This window comes from Lytechinus variegatus, chromosome 18 (genome assembly GCF_018143015.1).
Source record: "Lytechinus variegatus isolate NC3 chromosome 18, Lvar_3.0, whole genome shotgun sequence".
NCBI classification, from domain to species: domain Eukaryota; kingdom Metazoa; phylum Echinodermata; class Echinoidea; order Temnopleuroida; family Toxopneustidae; genus Lytechinus; species Lytechinus variegatus.
In genome coordinates, this window is record NC_054757.1 from 22,682,053 (window position 1) to 22,706,106 (window position 24,054).

Here is a 24,054-nt window from a genome sequence, read left to right on the forward strand (position 1 = left end):
GAAAATTTTATGTGTAATTTGTATGTGTTTGTGACGTGGCGAAGCTGTAGTCATCGCTAGAGTGACTGGTTGGTTATCTCATCTAAATCGACGATAATCTACTTCGCTGTTTTATTTAGGCAGAATTTCATCAGATCAAAATGTGGAAGGGACTTTTGATATTAACATTTGTGATTTTTACTCTGATATTCGTGGTGAAAGGAGATGAACATACCCACGAAGTAAGTTGATGTTATTTTATTGTGACCAGCCTTCGCTGGTTGACTTGGGTGATCTTGGAATAAGCTAGCTGCGTAGGTCGGGTCGGGAAGCCGGTAACGTCCGTAGACGTTGTACATGGCCTATGCAATGGCCCGGGGTCGGGGTGGAGTGATGTGATTTGTGTGGAATACGGGGGCCAGGGGTAGCCTAGTCTTCAGAGATGCCAAGTTAAAAAAAATGTAATGCGTGAGATTTTCATGACTCGACGTCTCTGAGCGCGCGCGGCCAGTACTTACACTCGTACGTTGCGAAAAGGTGCGCGCGCAACGCGCGCGCGCATGAGATATGGGCTTCAAAACTATGCGATGCACGCACGCTAGTCATCGTATCACGTACTAGCTGTGCGCTGACTGCACTTTTGATTCGTCTCGTGTGCCGGGCTAGACGCGAAGGCGGTCAGCCAGTCGTATTATCTGGCGAATAATGCTACTTTTCCTCTTTTTTTCTGTTGGGTACCGATATGCGTGAGAAAAATGGGTGCCATGCGTGAGATCGTGAGACGGACCCTGAATGCGTGAGTCTCACGCACAATGCGTGAGACTTGGTAGCTCTGAGTCTTGAGGACGCAATGATGATTATTTTTGACAAACTGACATATATATAATATATCATTGACGTCTTGCATGTCTTGACACTGTTGTAATGGCCAAACGTGGTTTCGGGAACCACTCGTTGATTTGTATATGCGCACTTGTGTACAAAGACAAAGTGAATGGAGCCTGGAGGTGGAAATAGATAGGGAACCGTGCGTGTGACTGAATAAAGTGCTGCTGTATGAAGTATGGTGTGTACGGTGGTTCCCAATATCACGATAATGCCGTTGTAATAGTTTCTTAAGACTTAAGCGAAGCACCATAATAAAGATGGATTCCCCTTGGAAATCCTTCTTTTTTTAAAAATCACTTAATTGGTCGTGATTTTATTTAACTCTAGGCCTACACCTTCCTTCACCTAATGCGTAGCCGTAGGAAGGTTTAAAAAAACACGGGGGAAAAATAAAGGATCCTCACCAGACCGATGTCGCGTAGACCCTTCGATCCACATGTAATTTACCGATGTAAACAACGCAAATACAATGGCGTCGACCCTTGAACCGCTTATGTATTATGAACGGTACTTCCGGTTAGCGATGCCGTTCTAAAGATTCATTTATAGATAGAAATTATTATTTTACAAATAAAATATATTACGTGATTATAAATAATTAATAGGAAGGGGGTCGGGTGTCCGGACATCTTTTTACTTCTCTGTGGATTACACTAAAAATATGAATTCATTACTTGTAATCATTTTCCATTTTGTTCTTTATATTTCCTATAAACATTTTGTACTAAAAATTGATGAAACTTCGCTTGTAAATTTTTCCAAATGACATTCTAAAATTGATCGTCCGGACACACAACCCATCCGGATACACAACTGGTCGTATTATATCAATTATTTATAATTACGTACATTTTTTCTATATAAACAACGGAAATACAAAAAATGAAATAAAAAATGGGGTAAACATAATACTTGCCCATGAACTTTAGTTTGGGTGCAAAACAAAAAATAAAATTGGTGATTTACATGTAGGTCTACATGTAGTTTCAATATGGGTAATCCTGGCCTCTACAGCCAGGCATAGATAGCCGAGCCAGGCGTTAGGGGAGTAAGCCTACGTATAGTAGATGAATTTTACTCCCCACACGCCTCCAGGCTAGCCAGGGGCAGGGCGAGATTAGCCAGGAGGCCTATAGAGTAAACATCATTTACTAACGTATGCTTACCTAGCCTAGCCAGGCGGCTTCTTGAGAGTAAAAATCATTTACTGACGTAGGCTTTCAATGAAGCCAGGTCTTCCTTTTCATTCACCTACATGGAGGACGCCAAAACCTGAAACTTTCACCCCCGAGATTTCTACTTCTAAATGATCTAGCCCTAAATCATGTACATGGGATTAAACTTCATTTCCGACATTTCTACGCTCTTGTTATTTTATTATTTTTGAACAAGAATTCATCAAAAAAGTGAGAAAAATATTGTGAAAAGATGGAAGAGACTTTCGTGATGTTTACGCCGCCATATTGTTAACTATTGTTCTTCGCCAACGTTACCCGACGCACGCATATTTCCATCGGGTAAATTACTGCCCATGCAATTAGCTTTTTCAACTTGACGGTTTCGGCTAAACAGAGATTTACTGTCAGCCAGGGATTAAAGTGTGCAAATAGCAGACACCTAAGCAAAATTGGACCTAAACAAAAATGCAATCATTGATTATTGAATCAAATAATGTGTATTTCCATAATAAAAACGTTGAATATTAATGTCATAAAAATAGAATTGAAAAAAATATGGTAAATTGAAAGTATTTACTTACATGTACTACCAGAATATTGTTTTTTGCCAAATATCGGTTGGTAGAATTGTGCACCGCGATCAATTTCGGCGATTTTAAATGGCACTCTAAACTCCAGAATAATTACTTGATTGAGAAGACGATGAGGCTAGTAGAAATGTTGGAACGCCGTTCAAACAACCATAAAAAGCGTTTACCGTAAGTAACGGTGTATTAACCGCACCTTTTTCTCGGCGGGATAGAAGCAAAAGTCGGGGGTGCGGTTTATACACGGTGACGGGTCCGAGCCAGCCCGCCGTACCCCTCCCGTACATGTACGATGTCTGCCAGTTCACAACACGTCGAGAGGCCGGGCGTAGCCGCCCAGGCAATGTCGTTTAGAGGGGTATGAGCCGCGGGTAATGAGAAGCGAACGATCTTAATTAAATGATGTCCATAACAAACGCACCAACCTTCATGACACTAATTTTGACTTTATTCTCGATTCAAAGTAGTGAAGTTCCCTGGCTAATTTAAAAGGGACGCCAAGCATACTCGGTAATATTTTTGTCACCGATGAGCGAGAGTTGAGTGAGCTTGCTTAGATTGCGTTGGAATGTGGTTATAATGCGACTTAAGCTGGCGCTATTCAAAGTCCCGTTTCGCGCCAGCTTTTTTTTTGCCTTCCTGTTTGCTTTTCATAAGATACCATGTAAACCATGCACGAGAGAGACGGCACGAAGCCGAAAAAAAACAACTGGACAAAATGTCAATTTCTTTGTTTCTTGAATCTTCCTGTAATCCCGTATCCAAAATTCATGCTAAGACATCAAATTTTCGAAAGTGATTGTGAGGTTGTGATGCAAGAAATGTGAATGTTTCTTCCTCCTACGCTGGGAAAGACACAGATCATAATTTGATGTACTGGCATGACTGGTACTGTATCGTAGTTTGCAATGTAATGGCAGTGCTATGTGTGTGCGTGTACACTGTGACTGTGAGTGTGTAAGTTGCCAATATTGGCGGGACCGTTCTTTCTTTCTAACATTTGTAGATGAATTGATCAAGAACAGCAGATTTCCGCATACCGGTGATCTCTTTGGATACTTTGAAATATTAAAAACTTCGATTTTGTTTCTTCGTACCTCAAATATGCATGTAAATGTAAGATTTTTTTTTTTTTTTTTTTTTTTTTTTTTTTTTTTTTTTTAGTCCAAAGTTGGGGGTGCGGTTAATACACGGGTGCGGTTAATACACCGTTACTTACGGTACCTACTTTGACAACCTTTAAACCTTTATATATGTATGTAGCCTCCAACATAAGTTCCAACCAGGGCATTGGAAAAAAAAAACCTTCCCAAAAAGTTTGCTGAAAATTTTGTATCTTTATATTCATGATATGGCCATTTATTTTCTACACTGTATTCCTTGAAATTATTTAGTTTTTAATAGTTGGAAACTACCGAAAAAATGAAGAACATTCACCTCTTTCTTGACTCTGAAAGATCTTTTTATGCTTTTATACTGGGTAAATACTTGTAGTCCCACATGTAGACTTTCATAGTGTTGACAAAATGTACAACGATCAGAAATGATCAAAATGATCACACGATCAACGTTTTCAGTTAATGTTCCAACACCATGAAAGTCTACATGTGGGACTACAAAAAAAATGTGTTTTTTTTAGTTGGAAACTATAAAGTAAATGAAGAATGTCCAACTCTTTCTTGACTCTGAAAGATAATGTCAAAATGTTACACTCCGTCAGTATTGTAGTCCCATATGTAGACTTTCTTGGTATATGGAAAACCGACAGCCATTATTTATAGGTTTAATGATGCAAAATGTGAAATTTTAACAACTTCTGTAAAGTTACAACTATATATTTGTTTTTGTTACATCAAAGAATGATCTTTCGGAGTCAAGAAAGAGGTGAATATTCTTATTTTTTTCTTCATAGTTTCCAAATCAAAACAATCCAGGAAATATAGATAAGAAAGCTGTTTCATGGATTCAAAGATGCAAAACGTGACATTTTAGCAACTTATGGTGAAGGTTCACCCCCCCCCCTTGGTCTGTAAACGCCAGTTTATTAATAGCGTTTAAAATGTTTTCAAACTAGACTCATGTTTTTCACACTGCATTTTTTTCCTTAACCCCGGGAAAATTGGTAAGGCTAAGGGGGGGGGCCTTAGCCCACCAATTTCTCGGGGTTAAGCTTAGCCCACTTCCTTTTCACACTACGTTTTAGCAAAGTGGGCTAGCAAAAAGTACGGTACTATCTGGCCCTGCAAAAAAGCAGGGTTAGCCGGCTTATTGTGGTGCTAGCACCACAATTGTGATGCTAAGAGATGCAGTGTGAAACGAAACTGGGCTAAGGAAAAGTGGGGCTAAGCAATAGCCAATCATAGAAGTCGAAATTGCTCGTTACTCACGCTCTGTATGGTAAAATCATCAATATTCATGAGCTATGGGATAGTCCGGGGTTAAGGCGTTAACCCCGGCTAAGCAGATGGTATGGGGTTAAGAAAGACAGTGTGAATCCAAAAATAGATTGTATGGGGTTAAGGATAGTCCGGGGTTAAGGATAGTCCGGGGTTAAGGATAGTATGGGGTTAGGGAAATGCAATGTGAAAAGCATATTAATGGCTCAAGCCTATCAGAGAGAAACTCCCATTTTGACCACACCTCTACTGCCAATTAAAGATGATTCCTCAAGGCTGGGAAATGCATGTACTTACTCTATAGTGTGTAAAATGTATTTATATATTTGTTTTTCATGCCTGATTTATTGTTTGATTTTTCTGAAAAAAAAATCTTTTTGTTTGTTCACTGGTTTGGAAGGTATTCCACAGCTGAGCAAGCATTAACCTACATGTACATTTTACAGTTAAAGCTCTACACAATAGAATGTGCTTTGTGTACAAATGTAGTACATGTACATGTAAGATGAACAGTTGAATTAATATTTCATTATATTTTCCCATAGGTTTTATTTTGATATTTCATTAGGTGACTGGTGAGGTACTAACAAGTTTAGGAGTAAACCATTCTGTATTGTCATGTACAACGCCTACTTACATGTAGCTTGTTGTACCCGAGCAAATGGGAGGCTGAATGCCAAACATTCGTACCATTCCACACACGACATACCATCCAAAATGTACGGTTGCACGGCTTGAGGTGACATCACAATACGATTCAGTTCTTTGCGCTCAGTAATAAATAAAGGTGAAATATGTGCATAGCTTGCTGGCTACATGCGCAATGCTGCCCAAGGTCATGTGCGCTTGTGGGATTTTGCTTTTCGTTTTCAATATTTTTGCTCCCTTTTCATAGATTACTGCAGGGAAAAACTCTCGTTTTTTCATATTTTCGTTCAACTCCGAGGCGTTGTACAACGCAAATAGCAAATATTCTTATTCCTGCAATAGTGCGAGATTTCGCATTAGGTGAAAGAAAGAAACACTTTATTCAACTCGGCTAACGCCTCATTGAATAGAGCATCTTTATTTCACCTCATGCAAAATCTCGTGCCATCACACACATCCCAATATCTCCATCCATACAGTTCTCACTTCCTGTCTCTATCCTTTTACTGGTACTTTTCATTTTTGAAGGATGAATGGGAGCCCACAAACCCCCCCCCCCCAAAAAAAAGAGGAAAACACATATGTGTATATCAGGTTTTGGGGGAAGTAGGGTCAAATGTGATTTGCACAGAGGCATTATACATGTACATGTACCATAAGCCTTTAAATGCACGTACATGTATATGTGCTGGTACATGCATCTGTTACTTGTAAATTTAAATTTTATTACATACATGTAGTGTGCATGTAGGCTTACATGTTCCCTTCAGGTAAATGTGCTACATTACTGTGGTAGAGTTAATGATTATGTTCATATGTACATGTAGCATGGATCCGATGAAGTAATCACTATTCCCCTCTCTCTCTCTTATTTCTTTGACAGTATGAAGACAAGGAAGAGGTTGTCCTGTGGATGAACACGGTAGGTCCGTACCACAATCGACAGGAGACATACAGTTACTTCTCCCTCCCGTTCTGTAGAGGGCCCCAGCAGGGCATCAGCCATTACCATGAAACTCTTGGCGAGGCGTTGCAGGGCGTCGAGCTCGAGTTCAGCGGGCTTGACATCGATTTCAAGTGTAAGTCTTGAAAGAAGGGTTGTGATAAAAATATTACTGATTGAGAATTTAACAGGTTTTTTTTTTTTTTTGTAATGTTTTAAATTGTATTCAATGTTTTGTAAATAATTTTAAGATGTGTGTTATTTTTTGTGTGTGCAAACCCTGCTAGCAAGAAATTTCAATGCTGCTACTCTTGCGTTGCTATTCCCTTACGTTCATGTTTCATAGTCAATGAATTGAAAAATGCAATGGATAATGCAATTACTGTATTGAATCAGAGCCAAATAATACATTACTATTCCTGTTAAGTTTGCCATAGATGTCCATGTTTATCATTCATTACAGTGAGGTTCTGAAGATTAACCTTAGAGGACGTTTGGGTTTCTTTTTCTTTCGTTTTGATAGAGAATAGCAATTGATCTTCAATTAAGAATGGTTAAAGCTATTACATTTGCATCTTATTTCATTTCCTCTATTTGTAGTATTTTGTGTTCAGCCCACATTTTATATTTTGCCGTTTAATAATTTATACAGTTTGATGTGTACTATTTATATTGCAAGGAGCATTGTTTTAGTTTTCTTAACAACAGGAGTCTCTTTTCACAAGCTTCTAGTGACCCCCCATATTGTGTAATATTGATTATTATAACGTATTATTATTTGTTTTTATGTGGAAATGGATAAATGAATGAATATTGTTTCTGTGATATTGATATTTTAGAAAGCTTTAATTCATTAATTCACTGCTATAAATTCTATGCTTATGTTTGCTCTAAATTACTAGAAGACTTTTAGTAATTCAGTATAATTAATTGTGCTTTCTCTCTCTCTGTTATTATTTTTAGTGGATAAATCCCAGACTCAGTACTGTGAGATTGAGGTCACAGACGAGATCCTGAGAGCTTTCTCGTATGCCGTCAAGAATCATTATTGGTACCAGATGTATATTGATGATCTACCCATCTGGGGTAAGTATTTGCACTGTAACACTAAACCCAGTAGGTGGTTTCAGACCGCCTCGAAGTTCGCCAGTTCCAGGTATTCTCTGATCGGGAAATTTACCCCGATCAGAAAATACCAGGTATTTTGGTAATGTGAAAGCAAACTACGCGTAATTTCCCCAAAAGAAAATACCCGCTAAATAGTAGGTACTTGGCGAAATTACGAGAACTTTCGTGGGGATTTTTCCAAGGTCGCAGGTATTTTGGCAATGTGAAAGCAAATTACGGGAACTTTTATCCCACCGTGTCGTTGGGCGCGGCGGCGTGGTGGCTGCTGGGCAAGTGATTTTGAATCTCCCGCCTTGCCTGCTTATCAGACCACACTGCGCATGCTCGTAACTTCGGGAACTTATCCCGAAGGATGTGTTTCGGGGCGGTGTGAATGCAGGAATAATTAACGGGTATTTTTTAGCCTTAAAAAGTTCTCGTAATTTAACGGGGATTCTTGTGATCGAGGCGGTTTGAAACCACCTATTGTCTAATGAAACCAGAGGCCATTTCATAAAGCTATTTTTTAGTGACGCCCCCAGCCAATTACATGTAGATGCAAGAATTTCAGTAGCTTAAAGGTCAAGTCCACCCCAGAAAAAATGTTGATTCGAATAAATAGAGAAAAATGAAATGAGAATGATGCTGAAAACTTCATCAAAATCGGATGGAAAATAACAAAGTTGTGACATTTTAAATTGTCACTTATTTTTCTTAAAATAAAAACAGTTCTATGCTCACCTCAGTGATATGTAAAAGAGAGGGTTGATGATGTCACTCACTCACTATTTGGGGGGGAGCTGAGATATTGGTGGGGAGGAGGGGCTGAGGGAGAGGGATGGGTGCATTGAGACAGGGGATGGAAAGAGAGGAGAAATTGAAACAGGGGGTGAAAGAAAGGCTATTTTTAGCCTTCAGTGTGTTTTTTCCTGAATTCCATGTCACCCAAACATCTCTCATTCTCATGATATCCCCTGTCGCCCAGGTATCATTGGAGAGGCAGATGACAATGGTCAGGACTACCATATCTGGACGCACAAGAAACTGGACATCGGCTACAACGGCAACCAGATCGTCGATGTCAACTTGACCTCCGAGGTCAAGGTCAAACTCGAGAAGGGGATCAAGATTCCGTTCACGTATCAGATTCAGTGGAAAAAGTCTGCTGTCACCTTCAAGAAGCGATTTGACAAGTACCTTGATCCCAACTTCTTCCAACACAGGGTAGGTCAATCGCCTCATTCTACAAATTTTAAACAAAAAATCAACCAATTTATTGTCTTGACCATCTTTTCGCCTAGAGCTTTGTTACCTTGTATCGTCTAAACAGTAACAATGAAAGATGGGCTGTGCACCCCACCTGTGCGTTGTGAGATTAGGCTGGAATACACAAACTTCTTTAAGATCTATTACACTCTTGTGTAATCAGCTTTTATATTTGGATTGGAGAGTTGCTGGGTACTAAGCACAGGTGCAATGAACAGCTTGCCTATTAATGACATGAAATGGAGGTTTGGGGCATTGAGCTGAATTGATAAAGACATGATGTACTTTCATGAATTGTAACATCTTTTTGGGATAACATTGTTTTCAAGGGAATATAAGTGTTGTCAATTTCTTAAGGTATTATGCTTAACTGTTCAGTTTGTGAACATTTGAGTTCTGTCAATGTATGTGCACATTTTATTATTAGTATTGTAATTTTCTTCTCTTTTTTTGGGGGGGGTCTCTTTTACTTCTGCTTGGTAAATTTCTCTCCTGATTATGAGTATTAAACAATATTGTTCATAACATTAGTTGCATGTAGTTTCTCTAATTTAATCTAGTCAATTGGTAATTCTGCAAGCACAGACCTTCAGTCACACACACACACACAAGAGGTTTAGTCATAAAAAAGTCTAGCACAAATTGTTGGAATAGCTACACATCTTTCATACACTATCCCAATGCTTCTGTAGTCTGATAATTCAGACCTCTATTGTGTGTTTCTGCAACCTGTTAATGGGGTGTGTTTCACAAAATTACTTGAGGTGTTTTATCCGTCAGTTACTAAAGTGAAAGTCAAGACAACTGCACTTCTCATCCAATAAAAACCAAGAAAAGTTTACAAATGCACTTCTCATCCAATAAAAACCAAGAAAAGATTACAACTGCACTTCTCATCCAATAAAACCAAGAAAAGTTTACAAATGCGTGTACATACGTGTGACCTTTGTTCTTCGTCTTTCATTCTTTAATGGTAGTAACTTTCTACTATTTTGGTTTCTCCACGTCCTATAGATTCATTGGTTTTCCATCTTTAATTCCTTCATGATGGTCATCTTCTTGGTTGGCCTTGTCTCTATGATTCTCATGAGGACTCTGAGGAAAGACTACGCTCGTTACAGCAGGGATGATGATCTGGATGACATGGTATGTAGGAGTGACATTGTGGCCTGTTTTCGGAACTCTGGTTTAATAATAATAATTTACCCAGGGTAGCCACTTCAGTTAGAAACTTTCTTTTGACTGAAAAGGGTAATTTTTATCTCCTGCTGTATAATCTACAATCCTGAAATACATAGGCAAAATAAAGTCATTTGCTATCTAAAAGGGCAACAAATTATTGAGGCTCTTCATTCGCCCTTTGAGCACTCAACAGGCAGACCGCTTAGGATGCCCAGTACACCTGTATCTGATCTTATACCATCTAATACCATGCCTGCCAAAGAATGGTGATACCCTGATCCTGAAATCATAGTTTATCACATCCTAAGAAATAACTGAATGTTTGGCTTTATAAAGTGGTTGTCAATTCTGTCTGATCTGAAGAATTGCAATAAAGCATTGCAATTATGATTGAATTGGCAGCGAAATCAGTAATTTTGATTTTCAATCCTGCACAAAGTTTAATTAGTGTAAAGGTTTCTTCACTCATTTCACAAGTGATATTAAAACAAGAAAGATTTTTACATGTACTACTGTAAAACTGCTCACTTTCATCTATATTGAATGGTTCACATATACGTTTTATTTCTGTCAAATAGGAACGTGACCTTGGTGATGAGTATGGATGGAAGCAGGTTCATGGGGATGTGTTCAGACCTCCAACGTACCCTTCTGTATTCTCTTCATTGATAGGCAATGGATATCACATGTGTACTGTAGTACTCTCTGTCATTGTTTTCTGCATTTGGGGACATCTATACACAGAGTGAGTATTATTAAGATATATGTGTCCAAATCAAACCTTTGTAGAAAAATAGATAAAAAATGAATGAATGAATGAATGAATGAATGGAGTGAGTAAGAGAGTGAATGAATGAATTAATGAATGGATAGATAGATGAATAAATGAATAAAAATGGTTTGTCTAGAATATGAGAAATGAAAGCAGAATAGTGAAAGTTTGAAAGAATGAAAAAGTTATGGCAGTTTAAAAACGACATTAATAGTGAAAAGGCTGTGTAAAAGGATGCAATCAATATGGAAATAAATAGCAAAAGTACACTGCATCAAATTTCATTGAATGTTTGATTGATTGATTGAACCTACTCTGTCTTAATTTCAGCCGTGGATCCATCCTCAGTACAGCCATCTTTGCCTATGCTGCTACAGCGCCTGTGAACGGTTATTATGGAGGAGGACTTTATTCAAGAATAGGAGGTTAGTGATGTTGATTCTTCTTTCATGTTGCCCTGGTATATTATATTGATTCATATGAATGATTAACATATTGTTCCAGATGTCTTAAAAAAAACATGTGCAGGTACAGCTTCCTTTCACCCTTAACTAATAAGGTAGAAACAAAATTAAAGGACAAGTCCACCCCAACAAAAAGTTGATTTGAATAAAAAGAGAAAAATTCAACAAGCATAACACTGAAAATTTCATAAAAATCGGATGTAAAATAAGAAAGTTATGACATTTTAAAGTTTCGCTTAATTTCACAAAACAGTTATATGCACATCGTGGTCTGTATGCAAATGAGGAGACTGATGACGTCATCCACTTACTATTTCTTTTGTATTTTATTATAGGAAATATGAAATATTCTAATTTTCTCCTCATTGTCAAGTGATACAACGATTAATTCCTCCCTGAACATGTGGAATTAGTATTGTTTAATACTATATGGTTCAGTCAAGTTGGTCCTTATTGTCAAATCTATAAAAAATGAAATATTGTATAATTCAAACAATAAAAAAACAAAAGAAATAGTGAGTGATGAACATCATCGACTGACTCACCTAGTTGTGCATATCACTGTTTTGTGAAGAATAAGCGAAACTTTGAAATGTCATAACTTTCTTATTTTACATCTGATTTTGATGAAATTTTCAGCACTAAGCTAGTTTGACTTTTCTCTATTTATTCAAGTCAGCATTTTCCTGGGGTGGACTTGACCTTTAAAAAGTGCCTGGGTGAATTCATCTCTGAAATACCCCCTAAAGCCCAGGAAAACTGAAAAAGGCCCCTGGAATTCACAAAGAGTCCAGAGTTCAATGAAAAATGGAATGTAGCTGAGCTGGGGCCCGTTACAGAAAGAGTTGCAATCAATCGCAACTTTAAAAATCCTGCGCAACTTGATTTTCAACCAATCAACAGCGCGCATTTGTGACTTGCAATTGATTTTTTACTTTCGTTTAAACGCAACTCTTTCTGCAACGGACCCCTGGAGAGCTAACATGTAGCCAGGAAAAATTGATTGCAAGGGATCCATTTGGCATGAAATTGATCCCACACAGCTGCTTTTTCTTCAGGGCCGCATTGCATAAACATTACTATTATAGTAACATTGCCATCCAATGATAACTACCATGGTAACAATGCCAAGCAGCCAATCAGAATCAAGGATTTCAGGGAGGTTACCATTGTATGGCAAATTAACCATGATAGTAACTTTTATGCAAAAGGTCCCTGAAGTGTTAACAGTTGGTAACCCTTCTCAGGTACATGAATGTCAATATTATTTATGAGTGCATAGCTTTAGGCCATTTTCTTGTATTTCTGTAAGGTGATATTCAATATAAATGTTATATACCCTTTTTACACAGGCTAAAATTTCCTTAACCCCGTACTATAGGTGGGGCTAAATTGTCATTTAGCCCCACCTATAGTGCGGGGTTAAGCTTAGCCCACTTTCTTTTTACTCAGCATTTTTGCAAAGTGGGCTAACCCCACCTATAGTATGGGATTATTTGGCCCTTCAAAAAAGCAGGGTTATCCCAGCAATTGCGGTGCTAAGAGCGATAGTACGGGGTTAAGATCGCTAGTGTAAAACAAAAGTGGGCTAAGCTTAACCCCGTACTATAGGTGGGGCTAAATAGCAATTTAGCCCCACCTATAGTACGGGGTTAAGGAAATTTTAGAGTGTATAAAAAGTGTACGAGTGAAGTACTTGTACTACGAATGATCGACAAAAACCACTAGTCCGGGGTTAGCGAGTTTCGTGTGTAAAAAGCAAGCATTCCTTATCCGGGGTTAGCAATAACAATTTGGCATGTGTGAAAAGGAAAAAAAATAGTACGGAGTTAAGGATAGTACGGGGTTAAGAAAATCCTGTGTAAAAAGGGTACTAGAACCACACTTAACAGCTGTCCTTGCTAGTGTACTCCTGGAGTGCATAGAAACTCTTGTCTTGAGTCAGAATTATTTGTGCTTGGTATAATCATCAGAGTTGATCAGATACTTCTTGATGGGGAAATTGCTTTTGAAGTATTGTAGCTTATTGAGCAAGAAAAGTGGGGGGGGGGGGCCAAACACGGCGTATCACGCAAAACTATAAAAAGTAGCAGGCGAGCAACCAATAATTTTGACATTGTAAATAGTTAAAATCTAATTTTGTGATAAGCTTTTGACATGATATTTCAGAAATTAATGTCATATTTCAGCCTTCTCTCTTTTCTTTTATTTCCTTACCTCCCTTTTTTTCTTGGTCATGGGGGGAGGGGGTCCCTAGCCCCAAGCCCCCTCCCATCTGTATGGCAGTGATGCAGTACCGACACACTTAACCCTAAATCTCCCGGGGTATTTTGATTCTTGTCATTCCCGGGGGGGGGGGGCATGGCCCCCTTTAAGATCTCGGCCGCCGATTGCGCGAGCGACGCAAAAATTTGCACGCTGGTAGTGTGCGATGTAATCTACAAGGCTGTATGGTAAAATTTTCCAAAATAATGAGATTTTTATTTTATATGAATTAATTATACTAATTTATGCATAAATCATACTTTTTGCACTAATTCACTAAATAAAGCTCCTAAAATGCTAATTTTTGGTAAAAATTTTCTTTGTAGCATTCTTAACAATCGTAATTCAAAAAAACTTTGGTTTGGAAATAAATTTCTTATGTATTTTATTGTTTTATGAATTTCTTATGTATTTCTTTGTTTTTTTACTTTTTGTTTTTATTGTTTTTTCAATGGAAATTGTTCCAGACATAATTCTGATCATAAACAAGGCAAAATTAATTAAGTTTAATCAGTAAAAGTAGAAATAATGATACATTTATGAATTTGGCTAAATACGCAATTTGCATTGGATTTGTACATGAAATCACGTTTATGAGCAATTTTGGGTCTGACATGCACTTGCATAATGTTGCGTAATGTCGTAACCGCGTACCCGGGCGTCACAACTTTGGTCTCAAAATTTGCGCGAGACTTGAATGTAAAAAGTCAGTGAGCTGCGAGGTGAAAAAATTTCGCGCAGCAGGTATATCGCGAAAATTGTTGAGGGGGGGCATTATGGCCCCCCCGGGAGAATTAGGGTTAAAAGTTTCGTCTTGTTCATCTTCCACACAGGACCATGTTTTTACTCCATAATAAATTCGAAGTTGTCTTTAAGTTATGTTACCAAAATGTGCAAACACATCATGATTTATGTAAAGAGTTCAGTAATAATAGATCCAGTCAGGCATAGATGCACTATCGGTACATTTGATAAATTGTACATTTTGGTAATTTATCAAAATGTGCCGTAACAGGGGGCACTTCTTGTATCAATGTTTTTCTTTGCCTGTGTATTACTTTATCGATATGGAATTGAGTATATTCATCTTAAATTTGCAGGTAAATCATGGATCAAACAGATGGTATTGGGTGCTTTTCTTGTTCCAATGAGCGTTTGTGGTGTTGCTTTCTTAATCAATTTCATCGCTATGTATTATCATGCATCAAGAGCTATCCCATTAGGCACTATGGTAAGTAAATCCATAGCTTTATATGAGGCAATCATCTCACATTCCTATCCTAGAAATGCGTGTAGGCTGTTTATTTTATTCAACTGTTTTTTTCTTCATGAAAATTCAAATTTTTATTTTTTTATATTCTAGTGGCCACTCTCAGAAGTGTTTAAGATTTTCTTTTGAAATTGTTCTTTAACAAATTTAATTAGATATTCAAAAGTACAGACTAAAGATATATCCTAAAATTTGTCTCCTATTCCATACTTGGGAAGTGGTTTCATATCGAAAAAATGTGCCAGCATTTACTTTTATAGAAAAAATCAATCAAAATGAATTCCAAGATAAGTTAAAAAATTTATCCAGTAAAACACATTTTCACTGTGTATAAAAATGATGAAAGCCGACTAATTTTCTTACCCTTGTCAGGCAACTTTCCAATTATTGCTAAAAATTAGTTGATGATAACCCTGTATATCATTAAATGATTGAATGAATATTCTTTTCTTTGGTACAGCTTGCAGTGACAGCTATCTGCCTGTTTGTGATCTTACCCCTCAATCTTGTGGGTACCATCCTGGGTAGGGCCTTAGCCGGTCAACCAAACCACCCGTGCAGGGTCAACGCAGTGCCACGCCCCATCCCAGAGAAGAAATGGTTCATGGAACCTTTGGTCATCGTGCTGCTTGGGGGCGTTCTACCCTTCGGTTCTATCTTCATTGAAATGTAAGATTTTAGGCTTGGGGTAAAAAAGAACAACATAAGAACGGTCATGAATATGCATGCTTCCATCCCGTCTCCATTTTTTATTCATTTTCCATTTTCAAATTAAATCTGTCAGCCACCTGCTCATAGTGACCATGAAAACAGTTTCCCATGTAGGTAGTTTATGGCCTGTTTTCTTAACTGGATTTTAAATTAAACCCTAGTTTAAATTTGTGGTTTAACCATGGAGAGCCAATTGGGGCACAAATCCCTAATAGTACACATTCTATTTACTAACTCATGTGACACCCAAATCATCTGGGAATGATAACTTAAGTATTTTGAAGTATTTTTCTTCACTATGAAAGCAAAAGGAAACAAAATAGTAAACATTAGAAATATTCAATATAAACAGAATTTTTTGCCCCCCATAATTTTTAGCAGAGAATTAGACCGTGGTTTAAGATAAACCTGACTTCAGAATATTGGCCATTGTGTATAAGAAGCTGCCTTAACAGCCTTCTTTCTTCAAATGCCATATTTGTTGTGTTCTTTGAGTGTTTACTAAAGATATATTTCAGTGGCCCATAATCTGAATAAATTGCTAATTGTGACAGGTGTCTATTGCATTGTATTTATCAGCTCATTTGACATTCAAGTCATTCGTAATTGTATGTCAATAATTGAAATAATAATGATAAATAATAATAATTATAGCTTTATTTGTAAAGCGCGTTTTGCCTGAGGATACAAAGCGCTGTTATTATTACCCTGGCTTTAGCTCGAGCTACCATCACCGGCGATCGGTGCATTCTAGGAAATGATCCTGCCGGGTACCCATTCACCTCACCTGGGTCGAGTACCGCACAATGTGGATAAATTCCTTGCTGAAGGAAAATAGTTATCTTTATCATAAGGAACATACAATGGAAACAATATTTTGACATATTCAGCTTGCTATGATTTTGGCAAACAGTAAGATGATGGCCTAAGTTAAAGTATACTTTAGAACCCTGTCCTGTATGTTGTTTGAGGAGCGTTGTGGCCCAGTGGATTAGTCTCCGGACTTTGAAACAGAGGGTCGTGGGTTCGAATCTCAGCCATGGCGTAATTTCCTTCAGCAAGAAACTGATCCACAATGTGCTGCACTCAACCCAGATGAGGTAAATGGGTACCGGTAGGAAGTAATTCCTCAAGAAGCTGTGTGCACTATGAACGCCTAGCTTAGCCGGGTAATATAGGAGCGCCTTGAGCACCTAACGAGGTGGATATGTGCGCAATATAAATCCTCTATATTATTATTTGTGTGGTGCAGTTATCACTTTATTTTATCGTAATTCATATTTATCATTACAGGTATTTCATCTTCACATCTTTCTGGGCCTACAAGATCTACTATGTCTTTGGCTTCATGTTGCTGGTATTTGGCATCCTGGCCGTTGTGACGATATGCGTCACCATCGTCTGTACCTACTTCTTGCTCAATGCAGAGGACTATCGTTGGCAGTGGACAAGCTTCCTGGCAGCGGCCTCTACATCCTTCTATGTCTACCTGTATAGTTTCTATTACTTCCTCTTCAAAACAAAGTAAGTCGGACTTCTGAGCTCACTTGAACCCTTTGTACTAGAGTGAATATTGGTCTGTAACTGATTTAATACAATCTCTGATTAATTATCTATCTTGAATGTAATGCAGGCTTGCGAAAATTTCATGTTTGTCCATCGACGCATCTCTCTGTATAAAAAAGAGAGGGTACAATAAAGGTAAAAAAAAGAAAATAATTTCTGTATGCTTAGACAGTAAAAAAGGGTTACAGCAGGGCCCTGTCTTACAAAGTTACGATTGATCGAATCGTAACCATGGAAATCCATCATCGTCATAACTTTTTCTACAGGAAATTAAACAATGTCTTTTGTAAACAAAGAGGAGCATAGTGACTTTTCAAGAAAACAATGAATGCATGAGTTTACATCATAGTTAGAAAATATTTTGAACAAATATGCATTATGTAGATGTTGACGTTGCTGGCTGTCCATAGTTGCGTTTGATCGGATCATTGTAACTCTGTGTAAGATGGGGCCAAGGCAACTACACCAGTCTGCAACATGCTAGCAACATGCTATTTTCAAAATATACTACAACTGTACTAGATCTCTGATCTTATCACCGGTCTCACTTGTTTTTTTCATTTCAGAATGTATGGCTTGTTTCAAACAACGTTTTACTTTGGTTACATGGCACTGTTCAGCTTAGCACTGGGAGTGATGTGTGGAACCATCGGCTACGTCGGTACAGGAACTTTTGTAAGAAAGATCTACTCCACCGTCAAAATAGATTAGAGCAGTTTTGGAGTGGATCGGCCATCTGGCTACGTGCACCAGGATTTGAATTGGCTGTGGAATGGAGAAAAGATTTGAATCTTGATTTGGTGGAAATGGAACTATAATTGTCGAGGCTGGTTATGGATTTATAAGGCATGTACAACTACTCATCTGTTAAAACAGAAAGGCATTAAAACTTGTATTTTGTATGACTCAGTTTTATTTACAATGTCTTAGTGCCCTTCTGTCTTTGAAAAAAAGTGAGGAAATTGAAAGATGTGGAAAGATTGCTTCAGTGTATTCCATTGTTTCAGAGAATGCCAGTTGTATTTTCAAGCTAGTCTGCACCCATGCACACCCAGTGTTAGCAAATGTTCAATTAACCTGTGTTGTTTTGTTTGATTGTACATTGGTAGATACTGAGTAATTAAGGGGAGAAAGAAAAGGGAAAGGAAGATGAGAAAATGAAAACAAAAGATACAGGGAAAGAGATATTGAGATAAATGGGGAAAAATGTCTCAAAATTATCGTCTGGTGCAAGTGCTTCTCAACTGGTGACGTTAACTCTTTGGATGCAGCGCTTGAAAGATTCTGACAAAAAGTGTCTTTCTCATTCAAATTTATTATTACTCTTCTGCTCTGATAAGCCACTGCAGACCTTGATGTTAAAATGGGTTGAGAACCACAAAGCCAGTTTGAATTCGGATCCTTACAAAGTGCTAATTCTAAGCTTAATTAGACCATTTCAGTAAATAGATTGGCATTCCTATATTGAGGAATAGACAAGGAAGATAGAGATGTTGAGAGTTTGAGAAAGAAAGACAAAACCAGAAGATGGTCGAGCCAGTCTAATGTTGATTATGTATCATAAGACATGTGAAGCTACATCTTGATCTATTTTATGACGTGACAATTTTCACTGCATAAGCATAGAAGAATATCACTGAATATATTTATAACAAATATTGAGGAGGCTTAAATGAATTCATGTACCATTTGATTAATCAACAAGTTTAGTATTGATTTAAAAATAGGTTTGGAAATAAGTTTAAGAGCGCTTTGAAAGTCTCTAATTCGAGTATTAGATGTTTATATATTTAAGAATATAGCATTGAGATTTGAAAATATATATATTTTATTTCAGTCAGTTAATTTTTTTTCACAATGAATTTTTTATTTCTGTTTTCCTTTTTTATGCTTTGTTTTGTGTCGTGCTTTTCTATTTTGAGTTTTATGGTGTTGGAAAACTGCGGAATAACTGGAGTTCGTTTTCTTCATGTTCTAAAAATATTTTTCTCTATTACTTGACATGAAAGATAAATGATTACTTTTCAAAAGGTTGTTTGACCTTTTCCTTTAACTATCAATCTCAATGATATTTAAGTAAAAGTGAAATGCAGTCTCAGAAATAATTAGAAATAAGATATTTATGTGTTGAAAAGGGAGGTTCACTTCTGTTCGCAATGATTCATTTAATCTTATGGAGGATGTGTTTGTAGTTAATGTTCAGTAGCACATATTAATTGTATGTATGCTTTCCACACGTATGTATGCTTACTACACGTTTGTACTTTAGAACAACTTGACCTGTGAATAGTCTTTGCCGTAAAATATTTGAGGTTAAAATTTGATGATGTCGAATTTCTCACCAAGGTATATGTTGATTTAATTTGCATAGTAATGTAATATGAATTTGTTGGATTTTGGGTAAGTTTCGGGTTTGTTTTTCTCTTTTCTAAAGATTGATTTTGCTGCATGAATGCCTGTATTGTGTAGCAATTACAGGGCTGACTGGCAGTTTTTGTTCTTTTTGAAAGGATTGGGTAATGGAGAGTAATTCTTACATGTAATTAGGCAGGGCTAATTGATGCATCGACTGATTAAATTCCTGGTTTGTGGGATTACAAGACCTGGAGCCTGCAACACAAAGCTTAGCAATGATCGAACATTTTTTAAAAATTGATTGTATTGCGTAAAATTTACATTCAATCATGAAAATCAAGCGCGATCAATCACTGACTTGTGTGTTAACGGGACCCTGGGCGGTGTTTCACAAGTGCATGTAATTTGGTTGATGGCTACGCGGGTACTGTGGTGCATTTCATACCATATGGTACGGGAATTGAAGTGCGATTTTAAGTCACATTTAGATATTTGTGGAACAGCCCCTATTTTGGATAACCGGTAGCCATTGTCTGGTTGGTATGATGCTTTGGTAAGCTCTGTGTGTTAAGAAGAAGTGCAATAGAGTTGCCGTTCCAGGATCGCACCATTATGGTTCACACAGCTTGAATTGCCTGGGCTATCTATGTAGGGGCATCGTGGTCTAGTGGTTCTGACTCCCGCTTTGGCAAGAAGTTTATCCACACTTTGCTGCTGCACTCGACCCAGTGGAGGTAAATGGGTACCGGCATGAAGTATTTCCTCAAAAAGCTTTGGGCACCAGAATCGGTAGACCAGCTTAGCCAGGGTAATATAGGAGCGCCTTGAGCACCTACTAAGCAAGGTGGATATGTGCGCTATACAAATCCTATATTATTTCTATCTTGTTGGTCTTAGAAGCTTTTATAATGGGATTTTCTCATGAGATCACCAATTTGCACATAATATGATATTGAATGATCTGTAATGGGGTTAGTTGATATGTCATTGTTGGTATGCCAGACAGCTCAAGCAAAAAGTCCTTCTGAATTAGTCTGTTAATTTGTGGAAAGGAATGTAATTTGAACCAATTTTATTCCTACGATAGGGTTTATTTGAATCCTTATTAGAGTTATTCACATTTCTCCACAATGCATATCGTTCCATTATGCTCACAATTTAAGAGACGGTGTCAATATTTGTTTGTTTTCCTCAAATTTTTGTATGTATGTTGTTTGCCCACAAAGCTCATTAAATTTTTTGGCTTGAGTTGGTGAGACAGACATTCACATTATTGTGTCAAAACTTACAAATATTACGATAAAGAATTTAATAACAGTAAATTCAAGTATTTTTCTATTCAATTGGTTCTAAGCGAGTTATAGGATTTAGACATACCATCTTTATAAATCTCTATTTTGGCCTACTGCATGTCTTGCATCATTTAAGAGCATGCCAAAGATTCGTTCGTTTCATTTTCTTTTTTTTTTAACCTAGAATGTTTTATATGCTTTCATTTTCATGTAATCCATTAATGAAAAGTGCCTGTACTTCTGAAAGCATTTGGTATTGTTTTGTAAGCTTGGGACTCGTTAACAAAATTTGACTCTCAAATTTATTTCCACTGCAAGAGTGACAAGTTTGGTAGTGTTCTCTGTGATCAATTGTAGTAGTGAGATTAGAAATGTTTCAAAAAGTAGAAAGATGGAGACTGCGAGAGAAACAGAGGTGAGCAGATGGCATACATTATTCATCTTACTATCTAAACATTAACCTGATGTAGGTTTTAATAATTGGCATTGCCTGGGCACTTGAAAATGATCATAGTTGATTGTTAAACATTGGTTTCAAGCAACAAAATGTCTAAGCCTACCCATGAACCACCTAGCACTTAAACTTGTGCCATATTTTACAGTTGCAATGAAAGAGGTCTCTTTGTTCATTGGTTTAGTCTTACATGGTGTCTATCTCAGATTTTTGTGGGAATGATTTGTCCCTTTTACTCCCTTTCATACATATCATGGTCCTGTTTAGTAAGCATTGGTGTCATTACCCAATGCTAAGTGTAAATGATAATATAGCTCCCAGCTCTTTAAATGCCTTAGTTTCGATAACACTGTAAAAATGAAACTACAGTGTTTACTTTAAACACCAGTCATTGTAGTGTTAGAGGAACACACATTTGGGTGGTAAAGATACACCATGGAGTTTGAATTTAACACCAAATTGTGTCATATTAGTATACAACACCAAGGAGTGTCATATTCAGGTGTTAAAAATACACCACAGCTTGAGTATAGCACTCAATATTGTTGATATAACCAACTGATTTACACCAATGGATGTTAAACTAAAACCAAAAAAGTCACTGGTGTGGAATGCTTGCAGTCCTCTGTACAACACTGACTGGTCTCTGTAGCAAAATTTAACTCATTTCTAAATATGAGTTTTGAAATAGGCTGATTGACAAACACCAAAGAAAATGGTAATTCAAACATGGTTTGTTCTCTTGCACTGACATTCAGTTACCATTGTGATTGTACTTGCATATGATACTTTTGTTGTGTAATATTTGTTGTTTTGGAACTCTGTTATTTGTGGTCTTGGGGCAAAAGGAACAAGGAACTACATCTGCGCATCACACACTTGTCTAAAGTTCCTTCCTTGTGCTTGTAAGGGCAGGCAATATTGAATACCAATCATAATTACCAGTTCATCTCAATACAAAGACCATCTTCATTCTCAATATTTCCAATATGCCTATTATTATGTTCTCATATCTCTTTTTGCACTCTTCATGACCAATGTCAAAACAAAAGGATATGTTTATTCTCAGTCATGCAGTTTTGAAAAATTTATTTTGGGGTTCTTTTTAAATCATACATTTGTGTATTCTCATGATTTTTCAGAAGCACGCTGCATGCAAAAAGGGTAACAAACTTTTCATTCATATTTGCTAAATCTTATTTTAATTGTTAGTTTAGTATTTGCAATATAACTCATTTGAATCAGTATGTATGAGTATATATATTTTTTTTATCTTAATGATTACTGTATGATGAAGTGAATTGCTATTGTATTTCAAGGGATATGTTTGGCTGCTCTTGTCTCCTGAAAACATGGTTATGTGTTATAACATTTGTCCCACACTCACATTGATAGTTCTAAACTTTCATAAAGTGGTATTATTTACCAAAGTGTATTATACTTTCTGTAACATATATCATTTCTACTGTGTGAAATGTATAGCTAAAGAGATTATGTATTGCTCTGTACATATGAAAATTTGAATAGAAATTGATAGCTCCCCTTCGTTATAGTTTTTGTAGATATATATTATTATGTATATTTGTTAAACATTATGATCAAGTCCAATTTTGGTTGCCAATAGCCCGTTAAGATGAAGTCATTTTTGTTTTTATTTTTCCCACAATTTATGGTTACTCTCTCTATGGTTGATATTTAAAATGATAAGCAAAGAAAATGCGCTTATATGTATGTGAAGTTGATTCTTATTTGATGATTAAATAAATTGCCGACTTGACACTCGTAAATGCACGTTTCTGGTTTCTTGTGTGTGTTGACAAATCACAAAATGAAGTTTAAGTAATTTAGTAGAGGTTCACGAGACGTTAAGAAAACATAAAGACATCAAAAAATCATGTGAAGTTTTCAGACGTGACTATTCAATTATCATCATTGTGATTGTCATCGTCAGCATCTATACAACACTTGTACTCTTTTAACCCTATCTAGGCCGGGGTATTTTGGGAGTTCCTATGGTCCACCCCGGGGGGGGGGGGGGGGGCCTCCCAGGCCCCCCCCTAAGATCTCGGCCGTCGACCTCGCGATCGCGCCGAAAATTGGCACACGGGTTGCCTGTGACATAATCTACAAGATTGTATAGTAATTTATCTCATGCGAATCGCTATTAAGTGATTATGCTAATTTATGCGTAATTAGTATGCGAAATCATACTTTTTCCTCTAACTCCCTAAATAAAGCTCCAAATGTACTAATTTTTGGTATAGAAATCTGTCCTAAGCAAGAGTACATGAAAAAAATTGTGATATCAAATCATTTTCTTATGTATTATATTGTTTTTTGCAATTTCTTATGTATTTCTTTGTTTTTTTGACCTTTTGTTTTTCATTGTTTTTTCAATGAAATTTTTTGGGGACTCTTCTGTGATCATAAAAAGCATAAAATGAATACATTTAGACGAGCAAAACTAGAAATAATCATACATTTATGAAATTTGGTTGAAAACACAATTTGCATTGACTTTGTACACGAAATCACGTTTTTGAGCAATTTGCGGTCTGACATGCACTTACATAATGTTGCGTAATTTCGGAACTACATACCCGGGTGACGCAAAATTGGTCTCAAAAGTTGCGCAAGACTTGAAAGTAAAAACTCAGCGAGCGGTGCGGTCAAAAAATTTCGCGCGCCGAAAAATATCGCGCGATTCGTTGAGGGGGGGGGGGCCTCCGAG

At 37.2% G+C, this 24,054-nt stretch overlaps 1 protein-coding gene across 1 annotated transcript; it reads left to right on the top strand.

Annotated features, from left to right (window-relative positions):
- Positions 1-23,100, top strand: LOC121432046 (transmembrane 9 superfamily member 3-like). The gene is made up of 11 exons (XM_041629866.1): positions 1-221; positions 6,560-6,755; positions 7,583-7,705; positions 8,712-8,950; positions 10,007-10,138; positions 10,753-10,919; positions 11,277-11,371; positions 14,776-14,906; positions 15,406-15,614; positions 16,950-17,180; positions 17,789-23,100. The coding sequence occupies exons 1-11, from the start codon at positions 141-143 to the stop codon at positions 17,931-17,933; spliced, it is 1,749 nt and encodes a 582-aa protein (XP_041485800.1). The 5' UTR covers positions 1-140; the 3' UTR covers positions 17,934-23,100.
- The last annotated feature ends 954 nt before the right edge of the window (positions 23,101-24,054 follow it).

What these genes read in the sequence shown, in the direction of transcription:
- LOC121432046 (XM_041629866.1), top strand. Translation starts at nt 141, where the DNA reads ATGTGGAAGGGACTTTTGATATTAACATTTGTGATTTTTACTCTGATA. An exon ending in TGATGATCTACCCATCTGGG is followed by an intron (nt 7,706 to 8,711) that starts GTAAGTATTTGC and finishes CCTGTCGCCCAG; the next exon opens with GTATCATTGGAGAGGCAGAT. An exon ending in TACTTCCTCTTCAAAACAAA is followed by an intron (nt 17,181 to 17,788) that starts GTAAGTCGGACT and finishes TTTTCATTTCAG; the next exon opens with AATGTATGGCTTGTTTCAAA.